This window comes from Sinocyclocheilus anshuiensis, unplaced genomic scaffold, assembly GCF_001515605.1.
Source record: "Sinocyclocheilus anshuiensis isolate Anshui unplaced genomic scaffold, SAMN03320099.WGS_v1.1 scaffold3329, whole genome shotgun sequence".
NCBI lineage: Eukaryota > Metazoa > Chordata > Actinopteri > Cypriniformes > Cyprinidae > Sinocyclocheilus > Sinocyclocheilus anshuiensis.
Genome location: NW_015557070.1, coordinates 109714 through 122308, shown reverse-complemented (window position 1 = coordinate 122308; position 12595 = coordinate 109714). Strand labels below are relative to the sequence as shown.

The window sequence follows — 12595 nt, the reverse complement described above, 5'->3', positions numbered from 1 at the left end:
TCTTATTTTTGAACATTTTTCATATTCTGCAAGGGGTATGTAAACTTATGTGCACAACTGTATATATATGTATGTGTGTGTGTGTGTGTGTGTTTGTGTGATCTTCTAAATCAGCTCAAGGCTTCATCTGAGACAGAAAATAACATTTTGAGAAGAGTTTTCACATCTCAACCTGAAGCTAAATTTAGTTTGTTAGAGACATTTCACACATTTTGCAACAAGTTATGAGTTACACTGCATCTGTAGCCGTATACAGTATGTTGTTATTTGTATGAAACTAATGGGTAAGTGCTTTGACAATGTGATTGTAACATTTGTTAAGCCAATGAAGCACAATTACAGCTGACTTAGAGATTTATATAATTATTTTTTATCGTATTTATTTAATTTTATTTATTTATTTATTTATCTTCCTATACGTATCTGTGTGTATATACGGCATTTCCTTTTTAGTTACATATTACATATTAGTTATAATATATAAATAAATGTTCAGAATTTATAAACCATTTTCTTTTTTGTGTTCATGCTTTGGCAATACAAAATTTATTTTTGTCATGCCAATAAAGCTATTTAAATTGAATTGAACTGAAAACAAAGAGAGAGAGATTGGGCAGTGTGTGATTCACTCCTGGGTGTGTTTGCTGTGGTTTTGACCGGATCAGACCGGTTCAGACAAACACCAGCAACTAATGAGTCACCTTACTCGCTATTAATAATAATAACTCACACAAACAAGAGCTGCATAATTGTGAACAGAAAGACCATTATGTCTATTTCAGTGACTGAATTAAGTTATTTTATTATTGTCTGTTAAAGCAACACTACACATGTTTACATGAGAACAGAACACGGCAGCCACTCGCTTTATTACTGAGTGTTTGGTTTGAACAGGAAGAGATTTTCGTATTAAAGGAGAGGAAGATCTGGCGCCACCTGCTGGACGACACGCAGATCACAGCGCAGTTCCGCTTCCGGCCAGCAGGCGGCGCTTCCGGCTTCACCGGACCTGATGCTGATGAGTTTGTCACGCGGACGTCCGGTGAGCATGATCTCTCTCCGAAATGTTCAGATTTTCTCGCAAATTATTTAGCTTTTCTCTGCAATCGAAGGACTGTGATTATTCCTCCTCTGATGAGAGTCACTGCGCGTCCGCTCTGGAGGAAGGTGCAGAAAACTCTGTGTTGAACATCATGTTATGGTGAAAAGTTTGTGGAAACTGTGATGCATTTTATTTTTCAGGATTCACAGATGAATAGAAAGTTCAAAAGAACAGCATTTATTTGAAATATAAATCTTTTGTAGCATTATAAATGTCTCTACTGTTACTTTTGATCCATTTAATGCAGCCTTTATGAAAAAAAAAGCATGAATTTATTGAAGAAAAAAAAACTTACTCCAAAATGTAAAAAATTAAGTATCACATTTTATTCAACACTGATGATAATCAGAAATGTTTCTCGAGCAGCAAATCAGCATATTAGAGTGATTTCTGAAGATCATGTGACACTGAAGACTGGAGTAATGATGCTGAAAATACAGCTGCACATCACAGAAATAAATTACAGTTTAACAGAGATTCACATAGAAAACAGCTGTTTGAAATTGCAATAATATTTCACATTTTTATTGTATTTTTCTTTAAAACACACTAAGGCCACATCGACACAAAGCCAGAGCATTTTCCCTATCCAAACTTTTTTTATCCTCGTTCTAAAAAAATATTCCATAAACACGGCGTCGTCTCAAGAATTATTTGCGTACACACGAAACCACTGAAACTGACTCAAAACGTGTAAAAGGCCCGATATACTGATGCTGAAGTTATTTTTTCATTCCTTGGTTAGGGATAAAAATAAGTTTTGTGCTTGTGAATATCCCAACACTGCTGAAAGCGGCATTTAGATGAATATGTAAATATGTGCTGCGCGCTTTCCTCTCAGTAACAAAATAAACACAACAAAAATGGAGAGAACAGCAAGCATTTTTTAATAAAATTCTGATCATAGCAACATGGGTATGTTTGCACAAGCTCTGCAAATTAGCACTCCCGTGAAGTCACGTGTATTTACATGGCACTTTATTCAATATATTGCTTAAAGCAAGCAGCAGTATTAAACATGAAAAACAGTGTCTCATTTCATCAGAAGCACAACTTTATTTGCTACTATGAAGCGGCTGTCCGCTGTGCGAACATCTCAGCTCCGCGGACTCGACAGACGAAACGAACCCAGAGAAGAGTTTCGTGTCGAAGAAGGCGGAGCCTCAGCGCACACCTCCTATGACGTAATCGTCACGGACCAATGGTAGCACGAAGGTGTCTTGCAGCCAGAACGAACTTTTCCGTAAAGTTAGCTTTGGCAAGCAGTTTCGAACTCTCAAAACGAACTTCGTTTTGGCTGGATTTTGTTCGAAATGACGTCACATCAGTTCGTTCTGCGATTTCGCCTGAAGTATATCGGGGCCTTAAAAGCAGAGAAGAAGACTTGGAGAATACGCATAAACCTTGAGCACTGTATACAAACATTTTTGCTTTAGTAAAGCTAATAGGCTCAGTAGCTTCTGCAGCATGTAGTCCGCCGTTGTTGTTGTTGTTGCTGTTATGTGACGTAGTGGTGTTGGACTAGTGTCAAGATGTGGGGTGATGACATCATCGTTTCACAAAATATATGGATTGGCTGAACACACGGAAACGCAAGGGTTTAGTTTTCAGATTTATCCACTCGGGGACCCGGTTTCAGGCTCCCAAAACGCCGGATCCGTCTGGACTAAACACTGATACGATACAAAATGTACACATCTCCGTGTGGACGGGCTTCTACAATAACACCGACCCCAAACGTTTGAGCACTGGTGTATATGCATTGAAGGGACAATTCAACCAGAGTTGATCTTTCTGTTATTATTTACTCGCCTTTATGTTGGACTTTCCTTATTCTGTGGAACACAAAAGAAGACATTTCAACACATTTCAAGTGTCTCAATAGGTACGTTTACATGGACACTTTTTGCTTCCATTGGAATGAATTCATTCTGATTGACGAATCCGAATGTAGTGTTTACATGAACGTTAAATAAAGTGATCGGGTTGATATGCGCGTTTATATGTCACAAGCTTCTGATCTGATTTACTCTTTTGGCATGCGCACACTGCATGAATATACAGAGTTTCCAGCTGTTGTCGCAGACTGTTTTAAAAAGCACACGTGATATTTATCTACTTCGGGTCCTAATTAGGCGACGACCAGCACATGAACTGTTGTGCTGTGCTGCTTACTTTATAAAGCAGTAAAAGTGCCCCTTCCCGCACCCAAAACCAGTCGCCTGTGGATGAGTCTTAAACAAGGACTGGTGGGACGTTGTGCTGCTCCACTTCACAGATGCTGAGTGAAAGGGGAGTTTTATATAAGGGCGACTACCGACAGCTGGCGCTGGCGACCCAAAAGGTGTTCGGACTTCTGGAGGCGGGACTTGGCGCCTGGGGGGGTGGGGCTTATTTTTGAGGGCTTTGAAATAGATTACTCTCATGCTAAACTGATTCCACTCGTCTCAGCACCTGATGAAGCGGAGACGAGCCTCAGCTGTCCAGCTCCGGAGTTCTTTGACCGCTATCCGGGTTACGTTACAAGAGATCTGCACCAGAGTTACCCGGCGCTAATCAATTTAATCAGAGCTGTTTAAAGTAATGGAAGAAATAACTATATACACAATTGTGAGAGGAGACTTTCATTCTGAGGCAGTATTCATGTGCTCATTTACATACTTTTGAGTTCCTTTCATGTAAAGCCATTGGGTTTTGGGAATGTTTTAATGATTTTTTCATAAACTTGTTTATAGAGCTTTCTGCCAACCGGTGTTAAATCAGAAGATAAATCAGAGTATTTCAGAGTATTTACAAACATGCAGCTGCTATAGTTCAGAAGGGAAGAATAAGTGAACACAGACATGTAAGTATGTTAATTATGGAGTTCTTTTATGTATCACACATCTAGCTAATATTCATATTTTGTGTCCTAATGTAATCATATCTAGCTGAGATCAATGACAACAACACAAGCTCACGTGACCATTTACTGTAAATGTTTTTCATGTTAATTAATCTCGTAGCATCATCTAGTTACACAAATACAAGCTCGTACCATCTGCGTCACCTCAGTCCGTTCTTAATTAATCCCCAGGCATTTTAATTAACATCTTAATTAGTGATTAGTTAATGTTCATAATTATGCATCTGGAAAGCTGGTATCTAATCTGAGAAATAAAAGAATCAGACAGAAACACAACAGTGAGGAGAATAGAGGGAAGTTTGGCTCCGTTCGCTGTAGCCCGATCTTCCCAGAGTCTGACGATCAATCAGAAAAGAGTCACGAGGATCTAACGTTACGAATGAGCAGCTAAGAAAGAGGCAAACATGAGATGTCTGGGGAAACACGACACACAGAAAACACAACAACCAGCTCAGTTTCATAAAGTCAGCATGCTAATGATGAGCGCTTCGTTAAATCAGTGCTTCTCAACTGGTTTTTTATAAAGTCAAGACAGAGTCAACACAATGCAGGGATTTACAAAAGTGAACATTGAAATCTATTAATCTTACAGTGCGTAGACCCTGAACAGGCCCAGTGAGATACAGAATTATCATCATGAGCTTCATAGGAAAGTGGTTTTGGTTGCCAAACGGTTTTATTCTCTCCGCAGTGAGTAGTTCACTGGACAAACAGTGTGTTCAACTCAAACCATCTTCATCCTGACTGAGAGAAAATGTATGTATGTATTTAATGTTGTCTGGGCTGTATTTTCTGACTTTTTTTGTAGTTTTGTTCATAGTGTTTGAAGACGAAGCGTCACACAACCTGTCCATGTAGATTTATCTGTTGAATTCCCTCCCTTTACAATAAAGCAGACTTGACTTGACTTGACTTGACTTTCTTGCTGTCATAATGATTATATATGGTTAGTTTTATTGTATTATTTGTCAAGTGTCCCATCACAATGGATCTGAGGCCCATGCTTGGGTCACAAATCACCGTTTGGGATCCACTGGATTAGCCAAGAATAAGTGAACACAGACAAGTAAGTATATCATTTTTGGAGTTCCTTTATGCATCAAAAATACAGCAACTATTGATATTTCTTGTCTTTTTTTGCTCTGGTCATTAAACCAGCTCTAGCAGTCCGAGATCAATGACAACACAAGCTCACAGTAAATGTTTTTCATGTTAATTAATCTCGTAGCATCATCTAGTTACACACATACAAGCTCATACCATCTGCGTCACCTCAGTCCGTTCTTAATTAATCCCCAGGCATTTTAATTAACGTCTTAATTGGTGACTCGTTAATGTTCTTAATTATGCATCTGGAAAGCTGGTATCTAATCTGTGAGAAGTAAAAGAATCAGGTTATCTGACACAAACACAACACCAGATGATGGAGAGGTTGCAGAACACCATGATGAAGAAGGCCGAGAGGATGATGCCGCTGAAGACCTCGCTCACGCTCAGGATGCCTAAGATGCATTTGGTCAGAGAGTAGGTTAGGATGAGTCCCCACACCAGCACCGAGACGCCGATCCGGATGCGAGTGTCACGGGTCCCGGTGAAGAGGATGGGATGGACCACAGCGATGTACCTGTCCAGACAAATACAGGTGAGAAACAACGGAGTCACGTCTTTGAGTCCGTAGGCGAAACGCTGAGAGTACCAGACGGACGCGTTGTTGAAGTACAGCCGGTTGACCATATCCACCGGCGTCATGAGGCCGAAATAGGCATCCAGGATAGAGAGGTTAAAAATGAAGACATCGGATGTTGAGCCTTCGCTCTTCTTCCTCAGAATCTGCCACAACACCAGTGCGTTCAGGGGAACGCCTGCAACCAGGTTCAATACTTTGACTCCAAAGTAGAAGATGAACCAATGAGGAGCTTCTGCACACACTTCATACTGGTACCACAGCGGACGACGCCACCCAGTGACGCTGGAGTTCAGACTCAGAGCCGAGGTGTTTGCCATGATGATGAAACGAGCTGCAGACGAGAACAACTGTTATCAACATGAACTCAAGATCTACTCGAAATACTTCTGCACCAGAATGAAGTGAACCAAGCTATTCCGACAATGATTTCAAGAGTTTGTCTCTGAGAACCTCATAAAATCAGGTTAAAGGGGTCATGAGGATTAGGGCTGTCAAAAAAAAAAACGAATTTAGAATATTCGTCAAATTTAAAATAAGAATCCACATTCGAATGCAAAAATGTTGCACTTGAATTTTAGGTGTGCGTTAAGGAGGCAGCTTATCAGCGGCGCACGAGATGCGATGACGATGTGAGTGTCGTTGCATTATAATGTGTTTGTTTAAATACTTCTGCACCAGAATGAAGTGAACCAAGCTATTCCGACAATGATTTCAAGAGTTTGTCTCTGAGAACCTCATCAAATCAGGTTAAAGGGGTCATGAGGATTAGGGCTGTCAAAAAAAAAAACGAATGATGCTGTTTTGTTTATAGTTAAGCAACTTAATTATAATTGGTTTATAAACATTATTTTAAACATTATGCACTTTTTTTCACAGATAGTCATGTTATCTTATGCTTTGAATAAACGTGCATTTAGATGCGCCCTCTTGTGGCCTCAGAAGCCAAAAGCTTTTCTTCACCCTAACTGAAATTATGAATTTTAAATTCGAATATAATTCGAATTTTGATATTTAAGTAGAAAATTCGAATTTAGTTTTTCAGCCATTTTGACAGCCCTAATGAGGATTGCAGCTGTCTTTGATCTTTTCACATATAAGAGGTCATTGTCCTATAAAGACATACTGTAAGTTGCAAAAGAGCATTTGCTGAAACCCAGCTGCATCCCAATTCTTATACTACACCCTAAAAGTATGTACTCTTTTTGTGAAGGAAAGCTTATATGCTTATGAGTGTGTAGCAGAAGAGTGAGCAGGTTTGGGGACAAACTACCACGTCATAAAAATGCACATGTAAAAATGTTACATGTGCCCCGTCACTATACATCAAATTAAAAGAACGGAGTTGTATTGTACTCAAACATTCTTACTATTGTACTGGGGAGAAAAGAGAAAGCAGCACATTGATCTCCCAGTCACGAGTCTTTCATACAGAAAACCTGCTTGTGATTTTGCATAATGATGAGTTGATGGCCAAATGTATCTGTACGTCTCTTTATAAAAGTTCACAATGTTGTTGCGGATGAACTATAACATGGATAAAATTAAATATGTGTTATCACACCACTATTTAGCTGTTTGTCGTTCTCTTTATTTGTGTTTGTAGTCAGCACATGATGACATGTAGGCCTATACACAAGACTTTTTAAGTGACGTAACCAGCAGGCATTAGCTACTTTCTTCAAAATCTAAAAACAAAAATGTAGCTAAGGCAGCGGTTTTCAAACCTGTCCTGGAGGCTTCGCAGCCCTGCACTTTTTGTCTGACTCCCTCATCAGCCGATTCAGCTCTTGCATTCTCCACTAATGAGCTGTTAGACGAGGGAGACATACAAAATGAGCAGGCCTGGGGACTCCAGAAAACCACTGCTTTAGACCAGAGCTCCTCAACTCTGGACCTCGAGATCCACCTTCCTGCAGAGTTCTGCTCCAACCCTAATCAAGCACACCTGAACAAGCTCATCAAGGTCTTCAGGATCACTCGAAGGTTGCAGGTAGGTGTGTTTAATCCAGGTTGGAGCTAAACTCTGCAGGAAAGCAGATCTCGGGGCCCTGCTTTAGACCAGTGGTTCTCAATTCCAGTCCTCGTGTACCAATGCTATGCGTATTTAGCATGTCTCACTTATTTAAAACTTTTTTTGTGTTCAAAATTACAACATATAATAAGCGAGCACACCATGAATCCATTTTCCAAACCGTGTTTTTGGCTTGTCCTGAATCACTACAGTACACCTATAATAAGTGTTTATATTCGGACTATTTTAGACTGGTTCGGGTAGGTGCGCCATAGACATAAACAGAGAGAAGTAGCTCCGGCTACAATGTTCTTCCGCAAGACGCACGCAGTTCTGCTTATTAACCGCTAGAGCGCCAAAAGTTACGGACTGCAGCTTTAACACACCTGATTCAGACCACCACTAGCCTGTATTGCATCAGCTTTCATTTCCAAAGGATCACATATAAGAACAGCAGGGAGCCTACATTTACTAGAAATATAATCACCATATTACAGCTTGATTTGCAAGCTCGTCTCATGTGTGGTGTAACATTTGGATAGTTTGTGAGGTGTTTCATGGACCAGAGCAGCACATCCACACCACTGGTCTGCTGTAATGCAATACTCCATCTTGTGGGCTGTTAATGCCATGAGTTTAACCAGCACTGACGCCTGTAATCATTCATAACCAATCACACACGATTCTGTTGAGCTTTCAATGCAATGACCAATCAGAGGCGTTCAGATGAGTCAGCACCAGTGTTGCCAACCTGGCAATTTTTTTCACACTACCCTAGCAACCTTTTCTTCCAAAAGCACCTAGCAACAAATGTAGCTATTTAAAAATTTTATTTGGCAACTTTTTAGCAACTTTTGATAAGTGACTCAAACGATAAAAAGGCACACATTTTTTATCTAAATCACACAAAACGAGGAAACCAAAGATGCCTAGCAGTACACACATCATGAATTAAATTAGCTGCTATTAGCAATTGTTTAATTTAATAATAATAATTGAATATTTGAATAATTGCTCATTTATGATACACCTTGTTAGTAGCTTCCTGTGATTGTTGATAAGTTAGTTCACTGTAAGAAAAATATCTAGAAAAATGGAAAAGGTACTAGTTATTTTCCAGGACATTATCTGATATCTATTGTAACCCTGTAACCCGAAAACACAAAATGCAATGCGTAATTTAAAATGCAGGTAAACAAAACCTGTGAAAAGTCAATATGGAAAATTCCTTCATAGTAGATTGTGCCCTATTTTAATACGAACTAACTGCTGATACACTGCTTAAAGCTATAATTGTTGAGAATGTGTAGTTTTACTAGTTTACTAGCGAATAAAAAAACTTAAATTGTAATTGTTCAAAAATGTGCAAGTGTTCAATAATTCAATGTTGTATTTAAAAAGACCGTTATATTTTAATATTATATTAGCCTACGTTATATTATTTTATGAACAAATCTAATTTAATGTAATTTTGCGTCATAATTACGTAATAATGTCACCGTGCAATGACGTCACAATGTCATTTAGTAACTTTTAGCAACAAATCGACCTTCCTTTAGCAACTTCCCCTGAAACATAGTTAGCAACACTGGTCAACAAAGTGCAAATGTGTGTATGAATCTGTCAGATATTAATTTCACAGTGTAAACAGCTTCAGGGATTTTAATGGGAGTTTTTGAACTAGACTGTCAGTGAAAATGTTCTTTGATCATGTAAATGCTCTCGTTCTGTAATGAAAGTGTTATGATTAGTAGCCTAACTTGCCATGTTTTTATTCACATTAACTTTCAATGTTAAATTCATATTAAATATGAAGTCAGTCGTATTAAAAATGTTATGGCATGACACCCATATCTGTTCATTAAGTAAACAGGTTATTGTGCATAGTTAATAGACTATATTATTAGGTTAATTTGACCATCGCCCACTAAAGATCAACATAATCTATAAAGGTGACAATCAAGATATTTCATGATAATGCGTTTGGGAATGTTTCGAATAAACAGGAAAAAATAAATAAAACATAAGCGCTGTAGTGGCTGCTGTGACCCCCACCCCAGATCTGACTGTCTGTTTTAAATCACACATGTATTTGCATTAATATTCATGTGTACTTCATACTGTAGCATCAGGACGAGCTGAGTAGAGATATAGTGCATGCAGTTTTGTCTGGTCAAAACATATTTATCTCGAATCAGATTTCTTACTCTGCAGACAGCGGCCCTCCATGAGGCCCCTGACATACGGTTATTACACGCAGGCGACAGCGGGACTGTGGATATTTCCCCTGTGCAGTGATGTTAGCCAATCATAACAGCGGCTGTTTGCTGACAAACCTTTAATGAGACGCAGCTCTAAAACTCACAGGCTCAGGACGAGGGTTGAAAATCATAGTTTTTGCAAATATATGACTGTTTTATGTGCAAAAACTCAATGAACGTATTAAAATAATAAAGGCATGTCATGACCCCAGTAAGACCAATTACCAGTATCTCTCAGATAACTCACCCACTGCTCGCTCAATACAGAGGCGTCCTGCTTCCATCCTCACAATATCTCTGCCAGAGTCTGTCTGACCATCACCCAACTTAGACGAGTCTTTAGTTTAGTGTCTCTCCCGCGGGACACAGAGGTGGGACGCTCGGACACAACCAATTGTGGCGGTTCTTTTGGGTCAACAAATAGAACTGGTCTTTTATTGGCTGAAGAAAAGAAAAAGTTCCACAATCAAAGTTTCGTGATGTAACTGCAGGCTGCGAGCAGAGCTTCACGTAAACAGCTGATGCAAGGAACAAATGAGTAAATCTACTGTAACATCTTGCAAATACACATTTCTGGCTCTCTGCCACAGACAAGCTGTGGGGAACGAAATAAGAGCCCCTGACCGTCATAACTACTCTATAGAGCGATATATATGTCAGTCTGTGTACCAAAACACTCTTTCATTACAGTGGACTCGCCAAAACTTCAAATTTAGAGTGAATCCTTCTGTGTTTTTATACACACACTGATCCAGTTGAGCTTTTCCTGTGTATTCATCAATTTGATTTCATTTCATTAAAAGTTTATTTAAGCCTAGACACAGACACATGCCCAGCATTTGAACTGATGGGAGTTTAGAGTTCAGAGTTTAGTTCAGAGGCACCTGAATTAGTTTTGATGACACTTGATATCAGCATTAGGCTTGTGACAGTAAACCAGAGCTACTGTTCTGACGCACAATATTAGCTTTTATTATCAATATTACTTGACATTGTAATTACAAACTGGAATTGCCACATTAAAAAGAAAAGAATGCATGACTTATTGCTTTTATACAACACATACCACTACAAATTAAGCACACCAATTGTTAACCAGAAGATATAACTGTATAACTTATATACATTATACTCTTTTTGTGAGTTGTTCAAGAGATTCAGCTCCAGAACTCCAGTTATGTGGCCTCAGTGAGATTCGACATGCATCACAACAACAAAGGCTATTCTAGAAATTGTTGTTGTCACACTTTTTGCTGCAGTGAATATTTCTCAGTGTTTATTTATAGAAAGTCAGTTTCTGGAGTGTTTAGAGTAAGTCCAGTTTCATTGAGGGACAGGTTGTTAGTGCCACACCATTCAGCCAGCTTTGCCACTTCCTCTCTGTTGTGCGTTTCATCGCTGTTGCTGATGAGACCTACCACTGTTGTGTCATCCACGAATTTGATGATGTGGTTGGAGCTGAACTTGGCAGTGCAGTCGTGGGTCAGCAGCGTGAAGAGCAGCGGGCTGAGCACACAGCCTTGTGGGGCACCTGTGATCAGTGTGGTAGTGCTCGAGGTGTTGTGGCCGACACGGACTGACTGAGGTCTTCCAGATAGAAAGTCCAGGATCCAATTACAGAGGGAATTGCTAAGGCCCAGCAGGTTTAGTTTATTGATGAGCTGTTGTGGGATTATTGTGTTGAATGCTGAGCTGAAGTCGATGAACAGCATTCTAACATAGGAGTCTTTATTTTCTAGGTGGGTAAGAGCCAGGTGGAGGGTGGAGGAAATTGCATCGTCTGTAGAGCGGTTTGGACGGTATGCAAACTGGAGCGGATCGAGTGTGTTGGGGAGGCTGGTTTTGATGTTGTGCATGACTAACCTCTCAAAGCACTTCATCATGATTGGAGTCAGTGCTATGGGACGGTAGTCGTTTAGACAGGACACAGGTGATTTCATCTTAAGAGATCTGAAGTGGGGTCAGTTTTAAGTGAGTGTGAGTCCATCACACATGGCTGCCTGTAACTGAGATGCCCGCTTACTCCTAAACTAAGAACAATCATGAACACAGAATTCATGAAGCGCATGTGAGACTGTATTATGTTCGTGTCGTGGCATCATGTGGCCGCCAGATGTCGCGCAAACGCCACAGACGCGCCTCGGCTTCGTTTTCCACTGGAACAAATCCAGCAGGAACAAACTGTACCGCATATGAACCACATAATCAATAATTATGCTCTGGTCGACTCCTCGTGTCGACATGTCTGTATGAGCGGATCCGCGCAGGTTTCCAGCACACTCGGCCTTTCAGCTTCTAAAGTCGCGTCTGTTTTTCTCCAAACTCATTATTGGCTCGTCACATGCTGGCGTTTCCCGGTCGCCATAAAAATACACTCTTAGCCAGACGCAATCTTGCGTTCGGTTCCTGTCCCCGAGTCACACGCTAAAAGCGCTTCGTGCTCAACCGGGGAAAACGGGAAACTGCAGCAAGAATAAAACAACGAGAGCGCGAGGAAACCGGAGAGGAGGGGCGCGTGTGCGCGAGCGTTTCCTCTCCGCCGCAAGAATCCATTGAGAGAGAGAGAGAGAGCGAGAGAGATAGAGAGCGAGAGAGAGAGAGCGAGAGAGAGAGAGAGAGAGAGAGAGAG

At 40.2% G+C, this 12595-nt stretch overlaps 1 protein-coding gene across 1 annotated transcript in view; it reads right to left on the bottom strand.

Moving 5' to 3' along the window:
• Window positions 1-10393, bottom strand: part of LOC107676713 (uncharacterized) — a 16483-nt gene extending 6090 nt beyond the window's left edge. Inside the window, exons 1-3 of the mRNA XM_016471357.1 lie at window positions 10214-10393; window positions 5704-6025; window positions 5418-5631 (exon numbers count right to left, since the gene is read on the bottom strand). Of these exons, the coding sequence (XP_016326843.1) occupies window positions 5418-5631; window positions 5704-6025; window positions 10214-10250 (573 nt within the window). The 5' untranslated portion in view covers window positions 10251-10393. The remainder of the gene's footprint in view (window positions 1-5417; window positions 5632-5703; window positions 6026-10213) is intronic.
• Between the last annotated feature and the right edge of the window lie 2202 nt (window positions 10394-12595).